The 27,394-nt window shown below is 38.9% G+C and overlaps 1 protein-coding gene across 1 annotated transcript in view; it reads left to right on the forward strand.

Moving 5' to 3' along the window:
• The first annotated feature begins 329 nt into the window (after window positions 1–329).
• The window catches only part of LOC149070252 (uncharacterized), a 400,545-nt gene continuing 373,480 nt past the window's right edge, over window positions 330–27,394 (forward strand). The window contains exon 1 of the mRNA XM_089250039.1: window positions 330–844. Coding sequence (XP_089106165.1) covers window positions 807–844 — 38 coding nt within the window. The 5' untranslated portion in view covers window positions 330–806. The remainder of the gene's footprint in view (window positions 845–27,394) is intronic.

Raw genomic sequence — 27,394 nt, forward strand, 5'->3', positions numbered from 1 at the left:
AGGGGAGCCACGAGAAAAAAAAATGGTTCTAAGGGGGGGGCACGAGCAAAAAAAGGTTAAGAAACACTGGTCTACGGAACCGCCCCTGCTCTTCCAAAGGTTGAGCACCCTTGATCTACGAAATTAAAGCAAGCGGCGGCTATTATATATAAACATCCAGGCAAGAGAGCCGTCGCGATTTCTTCCCGCGAGATGGCGCTGACACTCATCCCCGGCAATTACAAGTTTCTGACCCTCCATCCGATCTGCCCATAGAGAAGAGAGAGCCTTAACTATAAAGAAAAGTTTTTTTTTTTAGTTATTATTCTTTTGCAGAACGCGATCGGCGGGCGAAAAAGGGGGGCCCCCAAGCCCAACCATTGTGTTTTGGGTTCTCGTGTCAGTCAGTCACTCACTTAACTCACTCTTTCAATAGCTTGTGTTACCGGCTTCTCTCTCTCTTTAGTTATTCCTCCGAAAATTCCTAGCCTGGCTATTTACGTTGTGTGTGTGTGTGTTGGTGTTTAATGTGTTAGAAAATGTGTGTTTAGTGCTGTGTGTTGTTTCTTCTCATGCAAACGTAACAGGTGGTGTGTCCCCCCCTCCCCCCCGCACAATTGTCCATAATCACCCAGAGGATTACGCTTCATCTGACGTTATGTGATTATTACCGGAATTTTGAGATTTTTCCATTGATGTGTGTGTGTTTGTGACATGCCTGGACGGATGGACGCTTGTCTGTTTCACATGTGATAACGTGTCCATGTTAGCATGACAAGTGATAACAATAACACGGCATCCGTTTGACAAGAAAAAAAGATCGCAACATGATTAATGTATTGACGAAGATCCTTGGCAAAAAGAAGTAAGTGTTGAATCTTTAATTAAATTTCATGTAATTGATGGTCAATGCCGGGCCGCAAAATACGTGGCCACGATTTCCCTTGTAAAAACGCATTTAAATTTTTTTTAAATCTTTTAACTAGTATCAGCTCAGGGCATGTTTTCTGTACAAGAAAAAGAGCATTCGGCCCCGGCCCCCACCAATGTTCAGGGACCCCCTAAATGTATTTTCTACATCAGTTTTTCTCGATCAATGTGATAAAAATCACGTATAACTACCTAGGACCGTGATTATAGAGTCGATCATGCGCCCCCCCCCACGTCCTGCAAAAGGGACCCCTAGGCTGGAATCTTTAACGCCCCCTCCGCAGACTAGACTTTTCATCCCCCCTATATTGAATTTATAATGTGAAAAAGTAAAAATGATGAGAATCGTCCCTGGCTGGAGCCATGTCAGCCCCTAAATCCCCGTCCTTGTGGAAAGCCACTGCAATTATAGAAGTTTTGAAATGTACTTTGGCATCCAGTGAGAGAGCCCGAAATTGACTTGAAAAGGAGGGGGGGGGGGTACCCTGGAAAAAAAATATTTTTGAAGGGGGCTTTTGTGAGAAGATGCAGGGCTCACATATAGCGGGTTATCGGCCTCGGCGATAAGAAAATTAGACCAGAACTTCAGGTCAATTTATATTACCTTCGGTGAGATTACTGCTGAGATTACTTCTCCTTTAATGAATGCATTGATTGAATTGTAGTTGAAAGACGTATTGGTTTAGGACTTGTTTTCTGCATGGGAAAGTGATCATTCGCCCTGGGCCCACCATAGTTTCGAGCCCCCTGAATATGTTCAGGGGGCTCGAACATACACAAAAGCAATTTTCTCGATGATGGTAATGAAAGTCACATATAAAATACCTTGGAGTTTGATTATAAAAGAATGAAAACGTACTTTGCCATACAGTTACAGAGCCTGAAATTGACTTGGGGTGGGACAGCGTTACAGGGCTAATTTAGCAGGCCATAGCCCTGGGCGATAAGAAAATTAGACTTCACAGGCTGATTTTTATTACCTTCGGTGAGATTACTGTAAAGAGTCACAAAGTTATCTGTCCCAAAGGGCCGCAAAAATTTCCGAGCGACCTTGTTACGTAAATTGTCACAAATTACGCAATTTTTTTTTTATTTATTGCTGTTTTTCAATAAAAAGGGCCTTGCAAAAATTAGGGTAGTGTAGGAAATTGCTGGATAACTGCATAAAATGCCTAGCTAAATGCTCCCCCACATTTTCGAGTCAGGGCCTCGGACCTTTCACCTTGCCCCTTAGTTGTGAAAATGAACAAGCTTTACAAGGTTGATCCTGGGCTTGCAGGCTAGATGCTAATATAATTAAATTAATTTGAAAAATGTTTAATGAGATTTAAATTAATTTTTGACATTGTTTTCATTATTTAATTGGGGGAAATTTCATTGTTTCAATTTGATTGAAGAATAATAATTTATATAAAAATAAAAATACGATATCGAATTATATTGTTGGAAGAAAAAACGTTGATAAGTGAGAAATCGATTCTTGAGTGCGAATATTATTGAATTGCATTGTTGGGTCGAAAAAATTGATAGGGAAACATTGTTTTATTGCTTTACATTGTTGATATATATAGTATTTATTATTTATTTGAACATTCTTGGTCCAAAATGATAGAAGAATGCGATATTGAATAGAATTATCTAACACTCTTACAAGAGAAAACCTTTGTATCTGTTGAAGAAAACCTTTTTGTATCTGTTTAATTACGTATGAGAGCTACGTTGAATTATATTGTTGGGTCGAACCATTGAAGAAAACATTATTATAGGTCGAATAATTCAAGAACTAATTTTTGAATCGATAATGGGAACAACTACAGTATATCATTAAATAGCATTTCTAGAGTAATCATAACTAGATAGATTGAATTTTTTCATGGTAAATATCGTTGAGAATCATATTGTTAGATCTAATTGTTGCAGAAAATTCTTACTGGTTAAAGAAGGCATTGTTGAGTTTAATGGAATTGAAATCGTTGAAGTAAACATTGTCGCTATCAAAAACAGTTGTCGCAGTTTTGTTGGAAACAAAACATTATGGGATGGGCGTGGAATCCCGTATATACGGGATTCAGCAATTTTCGAAAGGGAAGAGGGATGTTGGTCCCCTCACAAATGTTTAGGGTACTTGGACCCCTCCTCCGTTTTACCAGGTTTCGGAGCCTGCGGTCTTATTTCACGATGAATCGAGTGTAGAGATTTCTGGTACTGACCGAGCTTGACCAATTCCAGGCGCATATGCATGATTCGTGGTTACGAAAATCTTGGTTGGTAATAAAATTTTCAAAATTTATGCCAATATATTGGAGAGTATGCCTAAATTTTCTTTTTTCGATTTGTCAAACCTTTTTGTGTACCTATACTGCATTATATACGAGATAGTTAATGTTGATTGCTAATCTCCCCTTCCCCGTTCAATGCGGGAACCGATTCCTGAATTTAAGATACTAAAAAAGAATTACGTACCAGGTCTTTCAAATCAATGTTCTTCAACATTTTTACTGCTGCGGACCGCAAAAAGTAAATAAATAGTCTGAGGATCGGCAAAATTATTTGAATAAGAGGAATATTTTGCGGACCGGCAAAAAAGAAATCATAAATGCGAGGAAATAATTTGTGGGAATATATTTTTTCCAGGAAAAAATACAGAAAGAGGGAAAAGTCATTTGTGGACCGGCAAAAAACAGTACAATAATGTGAGAAATTATTTGCGGACCGGCAATAAATATATGGAAATGGGTGGAGAAAACTTCACAGACCAACAAAATACATAAATATGGAAAATAATTTGCGGACAGTAAAGAAAAACAGAAAAAGGAGAAACAGTTTGCGGACCGACACAAAAATAACATGAACAGTATGTAGACCAGGGCTGGGAAGATCTATATAAAATGTCCGAAAGGGATGAAAATTCTGCGATTGATTAATTGTAGAAAGTATTTATGCCGCATTTTCTTTTCTACACAAAAATATCAGAATAAATATCCATCACAAAAATATTTTGCTGCCACCTATCAAATAAAAACTAAACTATGTATATGATTTTTGTAAGTGAGGTTAGTTTTAAACCGGTATACGGTATGAAAACAAACACATTTCTTTCAAAATTTCGATTAAAAAAACAATTCTATCACTCTTTCGATATTTCTTATGTAAATAAATCGATTTATTTTTAAAAGTTTTTTTTTAAAAATAAATGTAAGGATGATATTTTTCTTTTTTAAGCATCTATTATTACAAGGTACATGCCCGGATTTGTTCAGCCCTGATGTAAATTGTGTATGTCCACCTTGTTGGGCATTTTGCCTGTTGTGTGTGGCCTTCTATTTGTACAATTTATCAAATGTATAATTATGTAGCAGCTATGGGAATTGGGTGAAATGTTTCGTGGACGGGTAGGAAGTTCCTTTGGACCGGACCGATCCGAGGACTAGGTAGTTGAAGAACACTAGTTGAACCCTTTCAGACACTCCATGCTCAAATGTCCGATTGCTTTTTCTTACTGTAGAATTTTTTCTTTTGACCTCAGGGAGAGTTAAGCTCTCAATCCTTTAGGATTGTGTAAGTTTTGAGTTGAAAATATGGTGAATATGAACTTCGGGGGCATTCACCAGAGGGCAGCACTTAAAGTTGAATTTTTGGTTTTTTTTTACCAGAAGTTGATTTGATGAGATGATTTTTTTTCTTCCAGGAGAAAGTGCCTCCGGGAAAAGTGTGATTTATTACATAAAATTTAGCAATAAAATTCTGAAAAAAATTATTTGTAAAGATGAATCCTGCATTATCTTGGAAGAAAAAAATTGAGAGATGGAAGTAATTTTTCACAAAAAAATGAAAATTTGAAAAGCATGAAGATTCGCTGACATTCACGTTTTTAATGTATTTTTCGGGTATCAAAAATGGAAAAACATCTTGAAAATTCCAAAAAATGAATACTTGGGTAAAAGGGTTAAATGAGGAAAAGAAATGCCAAATCTCTCTCAGGGAGACGTAAATCATTGCCTCGTGTCACAATCGCTTCTGCGCCTTAATACCACGCCTCTGCATGTCTGTAGGCCAGGCCCGCTGTTGTAAGATGGTCCACGCCCGACCCATTAGCCACATCACGTGCGTAAATTGGGTTCGATTGTTAATGACCGCTCTTTACACATACACATTAATTGATTTCCTTTTCCGAAAACGAGAACGCAAGTGTTATACGAGTATATCCCACGCTTTATATCCAAATTTGTCTGATGTAATTGGTCCACTATAACGTGTCGTAAGTTCCCGACATCTGGTGTGATTGACGGTGGACATACGAAAAATTTCGTAAATGCTCTTTTTTTTCCGAAATTCATTTTTTTCCCGTATTTTCTACAATTTTTGTGGAATGTCTGACGTCATCGTCTATTATCCATATCACGTGCTGTTGGCGATTGGGTCACTGGCACGTGTTCCATGAAATTCGTGACTTCTCTGGTTCTTTTTATGATCGATCGATTCTGTTTGGCATTGAGACGATCAGCGGTAACTCTGGCAACCAGCGTATGACACCGAAAAAAACGTCGGAAACGGAAAAAACAAAATCAGTTTTTGTAGACATGGAAGTGTTGAAGGTTTTCTATCATTTGCTGACGAAGCGTGCTCTTATTCGCCGTGTGTGTGGGCGCGCTTGTGAGGTATCGCCGGTAGATTGCTGCGTCGAGTGTCTGAACATGCGAGAGGTTTCGCAAGGGTCAGCGATGAGTCCGCTTATCTCATGGACAATATACAGTAAAACCTCGATATCAGAGCAAATGTAGAATAGAGTTAGCAGTTTTCTACAACACAATTAATGCACATTAATTTTATATGTAAGTGACACATTTACTAGTTTTAGTGATTTTAATTTTTTATCAGTTCATATGGTACAAATATATGAGGTAATTTCGAACACAGGGCCAAATTTTGACTTGAAAGATCCCTGGGCGAGGCGAAGCAGACATTAGAGAACCTTCTCAAACTGGGGGAAAAATCTCTGGTTTATCAACAAAGATATTTTGTTTAAATTTGAATCCCCAAACTAATGGAAGCTCGTGCAGGAATTAGGTCCAACTCCTACAGTCCCCCTAACGCTCAAGAAATTTAGTCTGAAAACAAACTTCCTCGGTGTCACTTTCTTTATTCGAGCTGTTCCGTTTTTGTATATGTTACTGCCAAAGCCCGGAGTTGGTCACTTCGGGAGCTGGACGCGCGACTTTCCAAAATGCGGGCTTTCGCCGACCTTTTTCCCGGCCCCTACGTGTAGATCCCTATACGTAGATCACTAAGATATCGATATTCAGATTCCTTTAATCGTTAGGGTTGCCGTAGATAACCCCAATAATTATGATTAGCTATGGCTAATTACAAATGGATATAATTATCTAAAAAAATTAGCCAAAGCGTCGATGACCCCGAATCATAGGTATCGATATAGTGATATAATGAGGATCGATGTACAGGGGCCGGCCAAAGCCCAGTGAAAGCTCGAATTTCGGACATTGGCCGGGTCAACTGGCTGGCCAGTTTGCGAAGTGGCCAACTTCGGGCTTTGGTAGTAACACATATAATGGTTTTTATGCTCACTTTCGAACAAATAGCAGTGTTGTTATCAAGCCTTTTCTCCAAGGGAAGCCATATAGAAATCATCTGTGTTCCTCTCTCTCTCAAATTTTTCCACAGTGACGAGTAACCTATGGTTTAATAACATCGTTGTCTGTGGAACCTCCGGACGAGACCGGAGAAAAATGACGACTTAACGAGGTTTTACTGTAAAAGTGTAAAATTTAGTCCATGCAGGTAAAAAGTGTTACACCTTTAGCATGCCCCCCAAAAGAGTGGGGCTGACAAGTAAGTCTCCAGCCCTGGGACTCGGAACGATTCGTATCCTGTTTTGTTTTTTCACACGCTATATATTCACTATAGAGAAGCTCGCCGAAGATCCCAGCTTAGAGGGCTTGCTTGCTCCACAGTATGAAGGGGAGGCCATGTACTCAAGTGCAGGAGGCTTGACAAATTCTAGGCACCAGGTCATCATGGTGACTAAAAAATAGGTATCGGTGCATAAATTTTCTATGTGTCATCAATACCTCGGGCAAAAGAAATGCTCATGGCTATCAAAATATTAGGGTGGCACCTAGATTTTTTTTTTATTTTTCAAGCTCTAAAGCCAAGTGCTAAGCCACTGTTCTAAAGCCAAGTGCTTTAGAACAGTGCTGCAGGCCACTTAAGGTGTCTGTAAATGAGCCGTGGATCTTTTGAGTCATCTGGAAATCAGCGCTTGATCATTTCTCTGGCGCCAGGTCACCATGGTGACTATAAAATCGGCATCGGCGTCTAGAATTTTCTGTGTGTGATTGCTGAATTGGGGTCTATGAATAACACAAAATTTTCTGATTTCACGACAGTGTATTAAACCTATCCTATTGACGTAGGAAAAGGTCCCGGAAAAGTCGAAAAAACATTCTTTAGGACTGTTTTTCATGTTTATAATTGTTTTTCTGAAATAATTCTTGGCTCCTTAGAAATTTGACTATTGTTTAAAATTTTTTTCTGCTGAAATTGTGCCATGGGCCACTTGGGTTATCTGGAAATGTGCCGCAGGATACTTAAGTCATGAAACATCGCCGCAGGTACCGGGACCTAATTTTAATTTGGTCACGGGAGGAATTTGTTGAAATTTCCAAGAATGCCCAAAAGTTTAACGATGTATTCGCAGGACAGTTAAGCATTTTTGGACCCACCAATGACGAATTTCATGAGGCCGCCTTCATGCGAATGTCGGACATCAATGACGGCTTCCGAAATGGTTAAAATTCACAAAAATTCAAATTAGGTGATTGAATAATGATTCTATGATTTATCTTCTCCCAGTGACTTCCCGTCACGTCCCGGTCATGACCAGAACCCCTTCGTCAAGGACCTGGACTCAGTCCTCGTTTCTCAGGACTTTCCGAGAGCAGATAGGTCTAGCAATTACGTAAGCAGCGGAATCCAAGCCTTGATTATTTTCTTGAAAAATTTTTGATCTCATTTTTTGGTATCAACAATCATGTAATGCTTATTGATTGTTCGAATTCTAACAATAGGACAGACTAAGAATTAACAAGAAAACCCCCACTGAATACATTTACGCCATTGTTATCGGTGATATCCGAATGAATGACCCTGAAAAAGGGTTAGTTCCTTAAAACAAGAAACAAGAAAAGATCCAGTGTTGTAATGACCTTGCTCGAAACACATCATTAAAATGCATATCATGTTAGACAAACATGAACCGCTACTATTTTTATAAATGGGAGGAATATACGCTACATGCGTACATACGTAGCCATTGACGAATTCGTCGGGGGGGGGGGGTTTGAATTGGGAACACGCCCGAGTCTGGGAAACCATTGTGGTTTGAAAGAGAAGTCGTTTGGTTTTTAGTATTTCATGGTCAAAAATGATGATTGTGTCCCGTAATTTCCCGTGATTCTCTCTGTCTCATCGAAGTTCTAAGTTGCCGCTCGAAGACTTCGGTGTCATGTGGTGTGAATTTGGGAGAGTCCAAACTCTTGAATACATTGGAAGATTCGCCGACCTTGTCGGCTTGTGGTTTTAAGGCATACGTTCTCAACCCATGGCCGGTGGGACAATTGTGACCCATGGTGTCGTCTGATGTGGCCCGCGACCTCAAACTTGATTTTATAAAGAATTAACTGAATCATTGCTCACATACAGGGTGATTGCATAGTTCCCCTTGCATCATTTTACTGGCGAACCGTTAATCCTACAGGCAGACTTTCAATTAGGGAAAAGTACCATGTGATCATATTTGTCACACCACTGTCGTTTTTTTGCACACGAGGGCTAGTTAAACCGGGACCTACAATTCATTGCCGATTCCGAACGGCAGCCTTTTTTCTTATACTCACCAAAATGTTGGCGCGTAACCCCTTGGTGTGGGACTCCCTGCGGTAGTGATGTTTTTATGTGGTCATGTCGCCGTTTCTGTTGTACCGGGAATCAAACTCGCGACATCTCTAAACATCCTTAGGTACTTTAGGCGGGTATCTTATCGACCCAGGCTACCGCACCCAGAAATGCTTGAGAAGATATAAATAAAAAGTAGAAATCAATATTATTGCATGGATATCCAACCCAAAAGTAGGTACGGCTAATTATTTTATATTAATCTCCTGGGCTTCGTATATCTCTAAGCGAACTCAATACAAAAAGTATCCAAACAACGTGTAGAACTCAGATACGTTATTCGTGCTGCAAGGGGTCGTACAGTCATTTAAATAAAAAGTTAATTTTTTTATACGGACACCCTGTTTTCTAAGAAAAACCCAAATACAAATACAAGGCCACAACAGGCGAAATGCCCAACGAGGTGGCTGAGAAAAAGATGCCCTTAACAAATATGGATGTCATATATTTCTGAAATACAACTACTATTTTATACGCTACCTATACAAGTTGCTGCTTGTATTCTTGTCTCTTCCGGGATCAACAAAAGAAATTTCACGTTTCTGAGTCAATAAAGTACAATATTCGCTGATATATTTGAATTAAAAACTCGGAGAAAAGTTAGGAAAAAACAGCATAAACCAACAGACAACGCTTCTTTCCCAGTTCTTATCCGATTTTTGAATTCGAATGTCTCAGCGAAAATTGCACTTACAGACTCGGCATTTTTTGTTGCCCTCAGGAGAGACGTGGCAATAACGTTCTAACTGGGTTTTTTGAGGACCGACTGTTCATATAAAAGGTCAATACTTTTATTTTGATAACTGTACAACCCCTTGTAATACCCCGCTTAAAACATACACTGTGGATATAACATATCTAAAACAGTCTCTTAACCTGGGAAATATAACGTAGGCCTACTGAAAACAAAACCCTTGAAAAATTAAGCCCAAAGCTGACTTATTGTAAGGCGGCGATTCCTTGATGCTTTTTTCCCCACAGAAAGCCGTGGAAATTTTTATAATAACGAAAAATGTATTGTCGAAATAGTAATTAAATTAAATGTAAATAATTACATTAATTATGTAATAATCTGCAGTTAAAAAAGCGCTTGTAAAAAATATAAATACTTTTACAGTGAAATTATGTGTTATTTAAAGAGAGAGATTTTATGTCTTTCTATGCATTTTTCCGTGAAAACTGCATCATGGAACATGCTCTTAAAATTCATTGGATGCTCACTTTTCTGATCACTTATTGGTAGATGGCAGTGATAAGCGGATGTTGCGATCGGAGAAAGTAGAAAAAGCTGCACTGTTTCAATCAAAAATCTCTACCCATTGAATAGGCTTTGCAAAAGCATGTTGATATCAATGACAAGTAAAATTCATGAACATTAGTTTTTATTTATTTATTGTATCATTGCTGAATAAAAATCATTAGTATGAATAATATCAGGGAAATCAAATTAAAAAGAAATGTAAGCTTGTTCTTCTATATATCCTGTATGTACTGCAGGTATGCATGTACTTCACAGCTCCAATAACTTTCCAGAATTCCTCAGGAGCTAGGCCTATCGACCAAAAACGATATTCTTTCGATATTAAATTTAATTACGTGCTGCATAAGCTTATTTCGTCTGGGGGAAATCTCAGTAATGCACTTTATGCATACATGCAACCATGGCCCCCCACATCCTGGAGCTGGGTCCCCAGGCTGGACTCTTTTGCGGGCCCCCGGTGAGACTTTTCACGGGCCCCATCTGTAGTTAATTTATAGCGTGAAAAAACAAAAAATGATGAGAACGGGCCCCAGGGCTAGAGCCTTGTCAGCCTTTTTGTGGGATCCATGCATGCAACTGCTATATAAGCTAATTCAAGACACATATATCGGTTATAACATACACTTCTGAATTCACCAAAAGGGAGTATGTTTTAAGCGAACTCGACTGCACTAATTTTTGCATAACTCGGTTTTCTACCCGCGTTCTGGTCTGAAGTGAAAGGCTTGCTCATGTTGTCAATTTCACCAGAATAGGACATGAAAATGTGTGTGTGGGGGTTTTTTTTTTTCCATTCGGAATGGTGAGAAGTTAAAACATGGATGTTGGGTGAGAATCCCGCTATTTCTTGATGTGATCCGCTCTACATGACTAGCGATGCGGTGACTAGTTGTTTAGTGTGTGTGGTGTGTGTGTGTGTTTGGTCTCTCGAAAAATCTGTATCTCTCAGTGAGAGAAAAGGATTTCTGTGGGAAAAGAATTTACCACACACTCTCTTTCTGCTTATGGCGCAAAAATTTGCCGAAAGAAAAGGAAACGACTGTTATTTTAAGACACTTCATTTGGTTTTGGTGGTGTGAGAACGGAACACACACATAAACATTCCTCTTGCACATATAAAACGCGTTATATTAGTATTTTTTTCCCACCATATATTTATTTCTCGTCTCATTTATTTAACTTTCGACCCCGAACATTTCTCGTACTTCGACCTCGACTTTTTGAAATATCATTTTATTTTTAGGTGCATTTCGACTTCCGACGTGCTTTGAAGATACGGAAGTCGTAATTTTACGAATGATGTATTCGAGCAATTGCTCGCGAGAATCGCCGTGCCCTTCTCCAGGATCGTCTTAACCGTTTGAGGGGCATTGACGAGATATCTCGCCTCCTTAAAAAGACTCTTATTTTAGCATTGGTAAGCCCAGATACTTTGTAAAGTTGATTTCTCAATGAGACATCTTCCCCTTATACCTAATACTGAAAATCGGAAGAAAGATTACTTCATTAAAAAAAAAAAAATCACATTTTTTTTGAAGGAGGTTTAGTGATTTCTGCTGCGCTGCTTGAAGGGTTAACGCGGGGGCGGGGGGAGGGGGGAGTCTTATATCGCCCGCGGGCCACATTTGTCCCTCGGAGCTTTTTTTCTCCAATGGTATAGGAAACATTGAAAAACGATTTATTCTAGAACTAATGATAGAAATAATTTCGGAATTAATGAAAGAAATGATTTTAGAAGAAATGAAAGAAATGATTTCAAAGTTTTTGAAACAAATAATTTCAGAATTAGTATAGATTACTTAGGAAGCATTGACAGAAATATAGAAATTATTTATCGCAATCAATAAAATAATAATTGCATGATTATTGAAAGAAATGATTTCAAGATATATTGAGAAGGAAAAATAATTTCAGAATTAACGAAATAAATAAAGATTCATTTAAAGTGATATCAGAATAAATTATTCTCAGAATTGATTTATTTAATCAGCAATTAATCAAGCTTTTTCAGAATTAGTGAAAAATATTGTTTCGGAATTAATCGGAACTGATAATTATTAATAAAAGAAATAATTTCAGAATAAATAAAAGCCGTCAATTATTTTTTTCCCTGTTTAACTGAGGGGGTCCCATTGCCCCCCTCCCCGAATTAAGATGTCACTAAATTACATGGGTTGGTGGCCACGTGGTGCATTCCCAGATTACTTAAGGGACACTCTGCACATTTACAGATCAATTCGGGACCCTCGGCACATTCACAGACCACTTAAGGGACCCTCGGCACATTCACAGACCACTTAAGGGACCCTCGGCACATTCACAGATCACTTGAGTAACCCGCGGCATGATAACAGATGAACTTGAATGACCCCCCATCACAGTTCCAGATCATTAAAGCGTCTCGTAGCACATTTACAGACGACTTAAGTGACCCGCGTTACAGTTTCACATCACCTAAGTGGCCCGCAGTACCTTCCAAGATTCAAGGACGATGTCGCTCTCTTCACTATCTATACGAAGGCTTTCAACAGCTGGGATTGCTTTAGCGACCTCCGCCACATTAGCACGATCACTTAATTGACCAGCGGCATATTCACCGATCACTTGAGTGACCTGCGGCACAGTTCCAGATCGCTCAAGTGGTCCACGCCACATTCACGGATCACCCAAGTGGTACGCGGTGCATTTGCAAATCACCCAAGCGATCCGCGGCACGCTTACAGACCACTTAACTGGCCTCTCGAGACACGTTTGTAAACCAATGAAGGGGTTCGCACTCTTCTAAAGGTTGAGCACCCTTGATTGAAATATACTTTTTTTCCCATTAATTTCCAGTAATCCGGATTTCCAGTGATACGTGCCGGATTAGCGAGAGTTATTTTTGGAACCTTCTTTTTGCCAAGACGCTAATTTTCTGCGGTCTCTCTCTCTCTCTCTCTCTCTACCTTCAAGACACCCCTCGTTTTCAAGACATTATGTAGAAGAAGAGTCGTGGGAAAGACGTACACCCCAGATAAGGAAGTAAATTATATTCTTGGGGGGGGGGGGGATGGGATCGAACCTATTTACTATTCAGACAGTCGAGCTATCTGTAATGATATAGGATCCCGTGGAGGTAGACGAGACCCTCTCTCTCTCCCTTCTCCTCCAATATAATAATCCTAACATTGAACTTACTATATATATCTCCTTCCCCTATCCAGGGCCTACGATCCTATTTCGTGTATTGGAAGAACATGCAGGCATGCACAGTACATGCATGCAACGGGCTAACCTATTCGGTATTTGGGTCATCCACGATCTCCTGTATAATGTGATACAGTACAGTAGGATGGAGGGACCTTTTACGTATACTAAGTTACGCAGCGATCGTTGGACAAGAAAAATGGTGGAATGAGAGATCGTTTGATGGATTTTTCGACCCGGTTCCAACGAGGATTTTGTAGTTAATGATTTGTTTCTTGAATTTATAGCCATTATTTTTTATAGGTGTCATCTCGCACGCGTCTGTATTGTTGAAAGAAGCATCGTAGAAAATCATTGCCTTGAGCATTTTGTGAAATCACTGCTGAAGAAAGCATTGTTGCGGGAAAAATACGGTTCTAAAGGCTCTAAAAAACACCGACAGGGTTTGAAATAGTCACAATTTTCGGATAGGAGATCGGCACGGACTAGTTAAATTCAGGTTTCTGACCAATCCGTGTCGATCTCTCATCCAAAAATTGCCGCTATAGTTTAAACCCTGTCAGTGAATACCGCCCCAAGAGTATTTGTTGATGTCAGTGATGGAAAAGCATTGTTGTATAAAGCATCATTGTTGAGGAAAAAGTTTTTGCTTAAGGTGTATAGCTGGAAAAAGTTTTTTTTTTAATGAAGCTATTGTTGCAAAAGCATCGTTGCTGAAGTTGCGTAGGAAAACTTTTTGCTGATGATATTGTTGCAAAAAGTTTTTGCTGAAGGTATTGTTGGAAAAGTGTTTCGCTGAAAGTATTGTTGCAAAAAGTTTTTGTTGAAGATATTGTGGGAAAAGTGTTTCGCTGAAAGTATTGTTGCAAAAAGTGTTTCGCTGAAAGTATTGTTGCAAAAAGTTTTTGCTGAAGATATTGTTGGAAAAGTTTTTCGCTGAAAGTATTGTTGCAAAAAGTTTTCCTGGAAGTACTGCTAGAAAAACTTTTTGCTGGAAGTACTGTTGGTAAAACTTTTTGCTGAAGGTATTGTTGAATTTTTTGCTGTTCTTATTGTAAAAAACTTTGTTACCAGAATCATAGTTGGAAAATATTGCTGGAAGAAAGGACACTTTAGTGTAAAACATTTTTTTTCCTCACCGAATTTTTGTTTTTTTGAAAGATGTTGCTTCCGAAGATTGGTTTTGAGTTTTCAACAATTTGTTCAGTTATTTCTTTCATTTACTCTACAATTATTTACTACAAAGATTATTTCTTTCATTTATTCCAGAGCAGCGGTTCTCAACCGGTGCTCCGCGGAGCCCTTAGAGCTCCTTGTGCACTTCCCAGGGGCTCCGCGGCCACTCGAGGATAATAAAATAAATCAATAAATTTGATAAACAAAAAAATGGCCTAAAGGGTACCGCGATATAAATAATATACAAAAAAGGGCTCCTCGAGTTAACCGGGACTCCTCCATAGAAATTATACACTGAAAAAGGCTCCGCGAGTCAGAAAAGATTTCGAACCGCTGTTCTAGAGAATTATTTCTTTCATTTATTCTAGAGAATTATTTTTCTTTCATTTATTCTAGAATTATTTCCTTCATTTATTTTAGAGAATTATTCTTCCATTTATTCTAGAATTATTCTTCCATTTTGTTCTAGAATTATTCTTCCATTTATTCTAGAATTATTCTTCCACTTATTCTAGAATTATTCTTCCATTTTGTTTCTTTCGTCATGTTTTTCATTTGAATTCCGAAATAATGATTCCTTTCAAAATTGATCGTTTTTCAATGTTTTCAACGATTTTCTGAAAATGATCGGCGGGCCACGACAAACAGTTCCCAGAGCAAAATGCGGCCCGCGCGCGCCATGCGTTGAAGACCCCTGTCGTAGGGGGATTGTAAATATCTGACAAAAACAGCCATTTTTCAGCCACTGGCTATTCCAAAAAGCGCTCGTCACTCCCCAACCCCCACTTCCATTTTCTTTATTCCTTTTTATTATAAACAGCCAGGGAAAGGAAAGGGTAAAGAAAAATACTACATAATATAGAATGTGGAAAGAAAATGAAAACGGCCATTGCGTGGAGGGAAAAAAAGAAAATGAAAAAGAGGGGTTTTTTTTTTTTTTCATTTCTTTTTCTCTTTCATTGTGAAGGTTGAGGAACGGAAAGAAAAAAAGATGGCGTCTTCCAGGGGGAATGGCTACTTTTTATATATTTTTTTCTCAAGTTCACTGATCGCCCCTCTTTCGCACTCTTGGCGACCCCGTTTGTTCATTTAACCAACTTACTATTGCATGATACTCTTTTTTTTTTATGATCATGTTTCTTCCATGTTAACATTGTGAGGTGTTTTCTTCTTTTTCCTTTATTCCGATGTTGAAAAATTTTCTATCTGTTTAAAATAACTGCGGTTTATATTGTTGAAATTTAAAACAATAAATAAGAGATTTTTCGAGGATGTAATTTTTTTGGTGCTTGAAGTATTATTTGTTGAACCATGCGTGCTCAACCCATGGCCCGCGGGCCAAATGTGGATCTCGGAGTCTTTTAATGTGGCCCGCGACAAATTACCAAACCACGCAAGTGCAGTGACCAAGTGTCCCGGATTTCTGGGACAGTCACGTTTTTTTCGCTATTCAATTCACTGTCCCGAAAAACGCTTTCGGGACGCCTGTTTGCCCGGTTTATTTATGCGCAATCAAAGATGGAATGAAATAGAAACGTTTTCAAAAATGCAGTCCGCCCTTCTCGATTCGGTGATGGATAAAATCCTCTGTAACCAAAATTTTTCTGATAAAGACAATGTTGAAATTACTTAATCGAATATTACTATTCACTCGACACACAACTGTAAATGTATATTAACCACTGTGTACATGATATTCTTATTAAATAAAACATTTTAAATTTTGACAAATATATTGCCAGTCAAGACTGATAAAAATCTGGACTTCGGGGCTTGAAGTATCTAACAAGGAAACGGTCTAAAGCAGCGGTTCTCAACCTTTTTTTGACCCACGAAACCCTTTCCGCTATGTAATTTCTATGGCAGAGCCCCGGACGCCTATTTTTTATTTAGTCATCAAAGTTCCTGACTTATTATTCAAAAATATTTTAATAATTATATATATATTTTTAATTTTATTTATTTATTTTTCAAAAATATATATTTTTTCAAATTTACTGGGTTTTTTTTATTCTTCTCGAGGGGTCGCAGAGCCCCTCGAAGTTCACACGCAGCCCTAAGGACTCCGCGGAGCACCGGTTGAGAACCGCTGGTCTAAAGATATCATCCTCAAAAAATTATGAAAAAAGGTAAGTACATTCATCTCACCCAGAAACACAAAACTGGCAGCAGAATGCAATTATCAGAGCCACAAAAAATTATTAAAAATGACAGCGGTTGGCTACTCATCACCTCTTGCGCTTCTCGATATCTATAAAAAGCATCTTTTTACTCTCTTTCTCTATCTGTGCTGTACCTAAGCACGTGTTGCTTTAATGACGTCACTCTAAGACTCAGAAACTGGGTTGCGGGAGTTCTCAATTCTTACAATTTCTTTTGAGTGACCCATAATAATTCTGCCCGATATGCTTATATTTTTGTGCATATTTAAATGAGCAGCATTAGTGGTGATTTTTTTCGAAACTTTTTGGAGAATGAAACCTTTGGACTCTTTCCTTGTAAGTTGTCTCCTGTACGTACATTTAATCACTTTATCTCATTTTTGTTGTCTGCAGAGGCAGTATATAGAGGGCGCTACCATTTTCAATAAAAATCAAAAATGTCAAAAACCCTGCACAAATGCTATAGCTTCGTGAAATACTGAACTTGAACTTGGAAAAATTATTGTAAAAATAAAGGCTTTCTGTTTGTGCAACTAATTAAAAGTTTTGGATGCAATAAAGAAAAAATTTCCCTTCCCCCTCTTCTTCACGGTACACACCTTTCAATCCCGTATATACGGGACGTCCGACATTCATAGCCCTATCCTAACGTTTTACTCATTTTGATGCTTTTGTATGAAAGCAGTGTGGAAATATTTTAGTAAAAAAATTTAAGTTTGCAATTTTCTACTGTATTGTCCCACCCCCCCCCCCAAAAGGGCGTATCTGAAATGTCCCGGTTTTTATCTAGGAATTCCTGGATTTGTGTCCCAATTTCTCAGGTACCTCCTCTGGCCACCCTACTCAAGTGGTCCACGATAGATTATCAGATCACTTGAATGGCTCGGGGCACATTTTCAAATAATTTGAGCATATCCAGATCACTTAAATGGACCCAAGTAGATTTACGAATCACATGACCAGCGGCGCACTTCCGGTTCACTTAAGTGGCATGTGGTACATTTGCAGATTACTTAATCGGCTGGCGGGCACATTTCCTGTTCACTCGAGTGGCCAGTGGCATGCTTCGAGACCACATGAGTGATTAGCAGCACACTTACAGATCACTTAAGCGGACCTACATTTCACTTAAGGGGATTCTGTCACATTTCCAGATCATTTAAATTGTTCGCGGCACATTTCCAGTTCACTTAAACTCCATAAAGTTGAGCACCCTTGTGTTAAGCACTAATTAAGAAAAAGCATTGTTGGCGAAAAGTATTTGGTAAAGCATTTTATTGGGGAAAAAATATTTGGTAAAGCATTGTTAACAAACAATATTTAAAAAAAATATTGGGAAACATTATGTGATAGAACATTTTTTTGGGCAAAAATATTTTCAAAAGCGATGTTGGAAAACAATGTTCGATTAACCATTGTTACAAGACAATATTCGATAAAGCATTGTTGGGAAACAGTATTTGCGAAAGTATTTTTTGGGCAAAAAATATCAGTAGAAGCATTTTTGTTTAATTCATGTTTAATAAAGCATTGTTGTGGAACAATATCTAGTTAAACATTGTTGTGGAACTATATCTAGTTAAGCATTGTTGTGGAACAATATCTAGTTAAGCATTGTTGAGAAACAATATTTGATGAATCATATATTTGGGCAAAAGTTTTAGCGTAAGCATATTTTCGGCAAAAATGTTAGCAACAGCATTTCTTGGTTAAAAATACAATATTTACAAAATCTTTTTTTGGTCAAAAGTATTTAATTGAAAATTTTTTTTTTTGCAAAAATGCTTGTTGAAGCACTTTCTGGGAAAAAATATTTGCGGAAACATTTTTTAGACAAAGGTGTTTGCGAAACAACTTTTCGGCAAAAATATTTGGTCAAGCATTGTTGGGAAACATTATTTGCGAAAGCATTGCTGGGAAACACTACCGTTCTACAAATTGAATAAAGAATCCTCTTTGCTGAAAGTAGCATTGAAATAAACACTGATGACACATAAGTATTACTTGAAAAACATTGCTAGGAAACACTGTTTTAAGAATGATTGCCGGAAAACATTGTTGCTAAAGGTATTGTTGAAAAGAAGTGGGAAGTACATTGTTGCTAAAGGTATTATTGGAAAGAAGTCGAAAAAATATTGCTGCTCAAGCATTGGTCGAAAAAGTTTGAGAAAGTAGTATTGTTGGGAAGCACTGTGAAAATATTTTTGTTTACATCAAAGTCGGAAAAACAATGTTGCCCTACGTAATTGTTGAAGAAACATTTTTTTAGGTTGCAATGTTAATAAACGTTATCATTCTAAGCATCGCTGGGCTTCTGAGCATTGTTAGAAAAAGCATTGCCTTAAGCACTGTTGGAAAAACCACTGTTAAGTGGTTTAAAGTATGGTAAGTAAGTATTTGTCATACAATTTTTTTTTTTTTTTGACGTCGATGATGGAGGGAACATACTTGCTCAAATTGAAAGCACCTTTGCTGAGGGTATTGTTGGAAAAGCCTTTTATTCAAGATATTATTGTTAGAAAAGCTTTTCCTGAAGGTATTATTGGAGAAGCTTTTGTCTGAAGGTATTGTAGGAAAAAGTTTTTACTGAAGGTATTGTTAGAAAAACTTTTCGCTGAAGGTATTGTTAGAAAAACTTTTCGCTGAAGGTATTGTTAGAAAAACTTTTCGCTGAAGGTATTGTTAGAAAAACTTTTCGCTGAAGGTATTGTTAGAAAAACTTTTCGCTGAAGGTATTGTTGGGAAAGCTTTTACCGACGGTATTGTTGGGAAAGCTTTTACCAACGGTATTGTTGGGAAAGCTTTTACCAACGGTATTGTTAGAAAAGCTTTTTTTTCCCAAAGATATCGCAAGAAAAGCTTTTTGCTGAAGGTATTGTTAGAAAATTTTTATACTAGTAGTTGTAAAAAACAATGTTGCTTTAAACGTGATTGGGAAGTATTGTTGTGAAAAATAGAGGGTTTCGCAGAACATTTTCTCACTGAAGCTATTTCTTTTCAAAGACGTTTTTGCAGAAGGTAATATTAGGGGAACATTATTGTTTTCTGAGCATAGTTGGAAAACATTGTTGCTATAAGCATTGTTGGATAAAATTGTTACAAAAAATTTTTAGAAGAAGGAACATTAGGAACAATACAAAAATATATCTAGACAGTTTGGTGTTGCAAAAATCAAAATTATTGTTTTTTAAAATGGTTTCGTCTCTGTGTGTTGAGCAATTCTCTCAAAACAGGATCTCGTTAATGTTGGATCGATCATTGTTGTTATTTTTTGTCTCTGAGATGACATGAATGGCGATCTCCAACACTGATATGTATGTATACGTATACAGCTCAGACAATCAGTTTGTCTCTGATCTGGCAACAACACATGGGAAAATATGGCTCTGATGGTTTCTTAACATTTGAAATAGTCACTTCATTTTTTTTTGGCATTGTTACCTCATGAATAGAGTAAATTATTGTTATTATTATGCCTGGTGTTTCGTCCATGAATTTTTTTTGTGCTATGTTGTTTTATTGACATAAATGTTGTGAAACATTTTTGCATGGTTGACAATAAATATTGTTGCATAAAGTATTTTTGAATTATTGTTGAAAGAATTTAAAAAAAAAACCCGTTGTATTGCATGATGCATCGGTGGGGAAACTTATTCGCCCCAAGTATTGTTGAAATAGCACTGCAAAATGAAGCGTTTTTGTTGATAGCATAGCAATTGTTGGTAAATACTAACCTGAAATGAGCTGATCTGACCAGTCATATGCTATTATTTATTATGATCATTATCCGTGGTGTTGTGAAACACTATAGTTTTAAGCACTTTTGTCGACAACAATTGCATCCACATCGTTGCGGAAAGTATTGTTGGAAAAAATTTTGCTGAAGATACTGTGTCGGAATTTTTTTTTTTTGCTGTAAGAAAAAAACTTTGCTAGAAGGTTATTGTTGTGCAGAAAACTTTCCTAAAAGGTGTTGTCGGAAGTTTTTTTTTGCTGGTATTGTTGGAAATTTTTTTGCTTACGTTATTGTTGGAAATTTTTTTTTGCTGAAACTATTGTTGGAAAATTTTTTTGCTGAAACTATTGTTGGAAAATTTGTTTGCTGAAACTATTGTTGGAAAAATTTTTTGCTGAAAGTATTCTTGGAAGACTGTTTTGTTAAAGGTAATGTTGGAAAAAAAACTTTCTGAGAAAGTATTGGAATTTTTTTTTTTTTTTTTGCAAAAGAAATTTGCTGAAAGCATTGTTTGTTATTCTCTGAAAGAAAGATTTTTGCTGAAGGTTGTTGGAAAACTTTTTTTATTGAAAGTATTGTTGTGGAATTTTTTTTTCTGAAGGCATTCTTGGGGGAATGTTTTGCTGAAGATAATATTGGAATTTTTATTTTCATGAAAGCATTGTTGCAATTTTTTTTGCTGAAGATATTGTTGGCAAAATAAATTCACTGTTGGAAAAAATTGTCAGAAGTGATTGTTGGAAAACGGCTTAGCTAGAAGGTATTGTTGGAATTTTTTTTGCGGAAGACATTGCGTAAAAGCATTGTTAACCCCTTACTATTGTTGAAAAACATCACAAGATGTTTTTGGAAGAAAAAAAAGACGTTAAATCATGTAGTGCCAAAAAAAACTAAATGGTAATTTGGTATTGAAAAATGCTACGTAAATTGCAGGTCATTAAGAGCCCAACGCATTGTTACCTCCGGTGGGCCCCATGAATGATTAGTGGTTACTAAAGTAAAATAGTGGCTTCCAACATTTCATGCTTCAAGAACGAAGAGAGCCATTCATTTGTTTAAAAAAAGGTATCACGGACCACTTGAGTGATTTTGAATAGCGCCACCGGTCACTTAAGCGATCTGCAAGTGTGCCTAGAGCTGTGCTGCGGATCACTCAAGTGATTTGCAAATGTGCCACGGGCCGCTTAAGTGCTCTGGAATTATACCGCAGATCAATGACTAACCCGTAAATGTAACGCAAGTCGCTTGAAAGATCCGTAAATGTGTCGCGGACCGCTTGAGTGATCTGTAACTGTATCGTGGGTTATTCAAAGGAACTGTAACTGCATCACGGGTTACTCAAATGATCTGTAAATGTGCTGTGGGTCCCTTAGGTGATCTGAGACCTTGCCACGGGTCACTTAAGTGATCTGGAAAAATGTGCCGCTTTTGAATAAATGTGCATTTCAATTATAAATGATAATTTTTACAAAATTATGTTTGAGGTAGCGGGCCACGTCAGATGACTCCGAGGGCCGTATTTGGCCCGCGGGTCATGGGTTGAGTTGAATATGTATGCCCTGCCTAGATAATGCGTACAAAACAAGGCCCCCCATCCTTCTGTGCATTATATTGCTTTTGTTAGCACTTCTTTTGCATTTTCACTTGTCTCTCTCCCGTGTCCGGAAAATTCATCGACAATAATTCACCGCCATGCAATTCCACGCTAGGAAAATTCACCGACAACAGTTCGACACGAAGCTACCGAGTCCATGAGCGTGTGAGCGAGCGAAATAGTGAGTGAGGAAGCGAGTGAGTGGGTAAGTGAGGAAGCGAGTGGGTGAGTGAGGGAATGACCGGGTGAGTGAGGGAATGACCGGGTGAGTGAGGGAATGACCGGGTGAGTGAGGGAATGACCGGGTGAGTGAGGGAATGACCGAGTGAGTGGGTGATCGAGCGAACTACTGAGTCTGTGAGTGAGTGATCGAGCGAGCTACTGAGTCTGTTAGTGAGTGAGTGATCGAGCGAGCTACTGAGTCTCTGTGAGTGAGTGAGCGAGCGAGAGGGTGAGTGAGGAAGTGAGTGAGTGGGTAAGTGAGGAAGCGAATGGGTGAGTGAGGGAATGATCGAGTGAGTGGGTAAGTGAGGAAGCGAGTGGGTGAGTGAGGGAATGATCGAGTGAGTGGATGATCGAGCGAACTACTGAGTCTGTGAGTGAGTGATCGAGCGAACTACTGAGTCTGTGAGTGAGTGATCGAGCGAGCTACTGAGTCCGTGAGCGAGTGAGTGAGTGATCGAGCGAGCTACTGAGTCTGTTAGTGAGTGTGATCGAGCGAGCTACTGAGTCCGTGAGCGAGTGAGTGATTCATCGAGCGAGCTACTGAATCTGTGAGCGAGTGGGTGAGCCGCTCACTTACACACTCTCTCACTCGCTCACGGACACAGTAACTCACTCACGGACTCGGTAGCTTCTGTTGTCGGTGAATTTTCCGTAAACCTTTCTCGCCATATTGCTGTTTATTTTTTTCGCACTTGTAGGGCTAGAATTCTGTGAATATATGTCGGCCATTTTCCCGATTTTCTAGAACATGTTATGCAATGTGTTCTTTCTCGTCTCTCGAATCTTCCTACTCTTTCTTCTCGAGATGATTTAAAATGGCGGCAAAGGTAAACATGAAAAATCGAGGTCTATGGAGTCATTCTTTTTGTTGTTGTGTTTGGTTGAAGAGTAAATCACCTTCAGTTTTCGTTGGTTGTGGAATATTTCGTTCAAGGTCGGGCCCACCTCTTGACAGGGCTTCTTCTTTGTTCTACATATGCATTCTTACATCCTCTGAAAGGGGGGAAACGCCCCTCTTCGCGCCACCAACAGAGAAAATGGCCGTAACTGTCAGTTTCAGAAAAGTCTGGTTTCGAGAGAATGAAAAAAAAAAGAAGGAATATACATTTTTATTTATTTATTTTATTTATCTATCAAAGCGAAAATGGCATCGATTCAATTCACTCCTGGTATGGTGATTGTATGTGCTCAACATGTTGCAGGAATGGCTGGAGAGCCGTTGCTGCTCGTTCAAGCGGATGGAACTTGAGGGCGGCTAATTGCATTCTGAAAATTTCTGGTATCTGTTGTATGTCCGTTTCAGCGTCTTGCTGTCAATTTCAGGGTCGCAGCCAAAGCGTATTAAAGACGCTTTGATCGCAGCTAGGTGGCCCTAAATGATGCTTCATCAAGAGGATGAATGCATTTCTGGTGGGTCTTCCCATTATTGAACGTGTAGTCAGTGTTTCCCAAAGCCTGGGCCGTCTCAAAGAGCATCATGGGGCCCCCGGGCAATTTGATTTTTTTGAGGATTTCCTGCCTGACGAGAACTGATTGCTTTTACCGATTTGCATGTTTTCCATCTCGAAAATCTTAACGAGATCTCATTATCATGAGGCTTACCTCTCACCGGGACGTGCCCGGGTGGGCCCGTGCTTTAGGACGGCACTGCCCGAAGCGGGCAATATCGTCCCTAGAGAGGGGGAGGGGGCGATAGAAGATACGGGTGTAACGTGGGAACCCTGTTCGCTTGAGTTGAGGGATGATGAGAGAATAAAAAAATGCTTTTTTTACGACTATGAAGTAGTAGTTTGATGTTCATTCTAAGGTGCCCATGTAAACCTGGCTTGCACCAGGGTGTTCATGGTTACTGGGGGGATGCAAAATCCGTTTTAGGGGGGTTTTTTCAGTTGCTATCGAGTTCTCTATTTTAGATTTTTGCACCGAGCCGCAAAATATTATTGCCCGTCCCTGCCCGCAAAGCCTAGTGAAGGGGCCAAGCAGTTCCACTGATTGTTGCCAAAAAACAGTCAAAAAATTTCCCAACTAGATTCTTCATTAAAAACAACTAAAAACCGGGCTTAAAGCAACTAGAATTTTAGTCATTATTTAGATTACTATACGTCCCGTATTTTCCGACACATCCTCGTATTTTCACGTAATTTAATAATAGAATACTAATACACAGGAAATTTTTTGGAAAAAGACTAGAAAAAACAACAAGATGGGCATTTCTTTTCTAACTAAATGGCCGAAAAAAGACCAGATCTAGCTGGAAAATAACTACAAGTTGGCAACACTGGTCCCACTGATAGTGCGAAGCTCTAAGTCTGGTGGTTGTGCTACTAAAAAAACGTGGTTACAATTTTTTTGACTGCTGGTGTGTGTGCAGATGCAACAGATGTTCTCAGAGAAGGACGGTTTTTTTTTCCCACCATGGTTATCATGACGATGCTAGTCAGGTGTGCAAACCTGTGTGTGTGCAGGATACATATATTCATTCGACTCTCTCTAGCCTAGAGGACAGGTGACCCCAATCACTTACCCATAACCTGGGTAAATAAATAAAAAAGTGTGTGGGGAGAGAGAGAGAGAGAGAACACCTTACCCTTCAAGGATGCTCTTCCGGCATTTCCCAGAATTCCCCTCTCGTTGAACAGGTTGAGCTTATGTACCGCGATTATTTAAAAAAAAAAGAAGTCCTTTTTGTGTTCTGAAGGTCCTTTTTTTTTGGAGGTCCCTTCTCTTTGGAGCTATATAGAGTTAGAGAGAGATGGGGGGGGGGGGCTGGTTCAAAAAATGCAATGCCGACTGAAGCAAAGGTGGATTTATGACTTTACCGCCTAGAGTGGTGTTTCCCAAAGTGATACCGCCACCTGGGGGCGATGGAATAGTCCGGAGGTTGAAGAATATACCCTTCAACCTCCTTATAAGGACCATATAGGCTTGCTTTAGTTGGGGGCGATGAGAGAAACAAACTTTCTGAGAAAGGGGGTGACATGGAACAAAACGTTTACATATTTTTTAAGTTTGGGTTTAAAAAAACTTATGTAAAAGTAAGTAAATCACAAAAGTTATAAGTCAAGTGCTCTTGTACCAATTAAATGAAGGCCACGGACCCCTTTTTCAATAAAATAAAGGCCATTTTTCTAATAAAGGGCCCGTTGTCCCAATAAATTAAATGCATCAATAAAATGAACGTCAAAATAATATTCAGTTTATATGCTTGCTTTAAAACTAATGAGTTCATTGTTTTCTCATCCATGCTGAGACAAAGGCTTTCCAAGGACCTTGGGGGGGGGGGGTCTTTGGACTCTGGTTAAGAATTTCTGTGTGTTGTGTTGTGTGTGTCTAGGACTCGTGATACAGTCGAATCCCGTTTTAACGAATACCGTTATAGCGAAAATCTCGTTTTAACGAACACGTTTCTAATCCTCCAGATAAGTTTATATAGGAATAGTGCAAAAACCCGGAATTTCGTTACAACGAAGTGATATCTCCGGCCTCTTGGAGTTCGTTATAACGGGATTCGACTGTATAATAATATTACAGAGATCCGGAAAGTATCTAATCCAGTGGAGTCTTCAACACATGGCCCGCCGAGCTCTTTGGTGTATCATTGTTAAGTAGCCTGCGGGCTTCATTGAAATATCAAATGTGTCAATGGTTGATTGCGCCGCTGACCTAGGCCTGGTCTTTGAATACAAAGAAACACTGAGAATATTTTTTTTTGGCTGAGAAAAGAAGGTGGTAGGACCCTTACAATGGAAACCACAGGATCTGTCACCGATTGATAATTGCTGTTAAATTGGGCGGGGGAGGGGGGGGGGGCAATGATTTCAGCACCCACCAACGAGGATGAAAGGCCGAATAAAATCAAGTTTGAGAGCTTCAGTACCCATCCAAGTAGATATTCATTTCTGAAGGACGAATGTGTGTGTCTGTGTGCGCGCGTAAACATTCACCGACATGATAGGACCGTGAACAAAATTGGAAGCGATGAAATTGAGCCGCAAACGAGGTCACGGTTCGGACTTACACTCGGTAAATGAAGAGATCTGGGCCGAGGCCCAGAAGATGTGGGAGAATCAAATTCGATCGGGGTTAGTTTATCATGAAACTATCATGTTGCGGATCTCATGGCTAAATGATACACACACACACACACTGTCTATTCTTTGTCTAATTTCAGCTCTGCCATGATTACACTTTTCCTCTTACTCCTCAATACATTGTATTACGATCCAGTGACGTATTGCCTCGGGGGGGGGGGGGGCCCTCGAGTTCACTTTCTCTAGTCAACGCCTATTTATTCCCATGGCCCTATATCTCGGCCCACCCCCTCCTATTACATTGTGGTATAAAATCTCTCCACCATCTTATTTTTGTTTGTAATTTGGTTCTTTTGTTGCTCTACTATCAACGGTTGGTTCACAATTAGCCTTTTCTGCTTTGGAAAATTGTTCTATCGTGAACCAATTAATTGGACGAGTTTTCGAACCTTTTGTTGTTGTTATGTGGGTTGGAGGTAGAGTTTCACATTTGTGAATATATATCTTGCAATGCTGCGTGTAATTACTATTCGACGGCAGGGAGAAATAAAAACAAAATTGAATTGCTTGAACTCCGCGTGTATTACTAGTTGTGATGGTTGAAGATCTTGGTTCGGAAACTCCTCTGGGAGGTCCTTCAATTCCTCTGGTTCGTGACCCACTAGCTTTATAGAGTTACAAAATACAAGCAATATTAATTGCGAAACTGTCAATGTATGGATGAGGTGGCATTGAGTTGAAAGAGTTGTTGGAGAGATTGGTTTTTGTCCGTATGGGAACCTACTGAAGGTCTGTGCATGGAACGATATTCGATTTCGATTAGCGAATGAGGTTATCTTTGCACAGGGCTGTGTCCTTAATAGACACGGAGCCCGGTCTGAAAATAAGAGTAGGGTGTTCTGGTGTCAACGAGCCCGAGGCACGAGGTCCAAACAGGGTATCCAGGAATTATAAAACGCTTTCATCAATTTTGAAATTATCTCTTTTCCATCCATTCCAAATTTTCACTGATTCTGAAATTTTTTCTTCCATCAGAATTTTAGAATTTACATTGATTCTGGAACGGTCTTTGCTACCTTTTTCATGAATTCGGAATTTTTATTGATTATGAAATGCTATTTTCCGCATGTGTGGGGTGAC

Source organism: Pholcus phalangioides, unplaced genomic scaffold (assembly GCF_987345545.1).
Source record: "Pholcus phalangioides strain wild (caught in Gottingen) unplaced genomic scaffold, Ppha-v1.0 ptg000022l_1, whole genome shotgun sequence".
Classification (NCBI taxonomy): Eukaryota; Metazoa; Arthropoda; class Arachnida; order Araneae; family Pholcidae; genus Pholcus; species Pholcus phalangioides.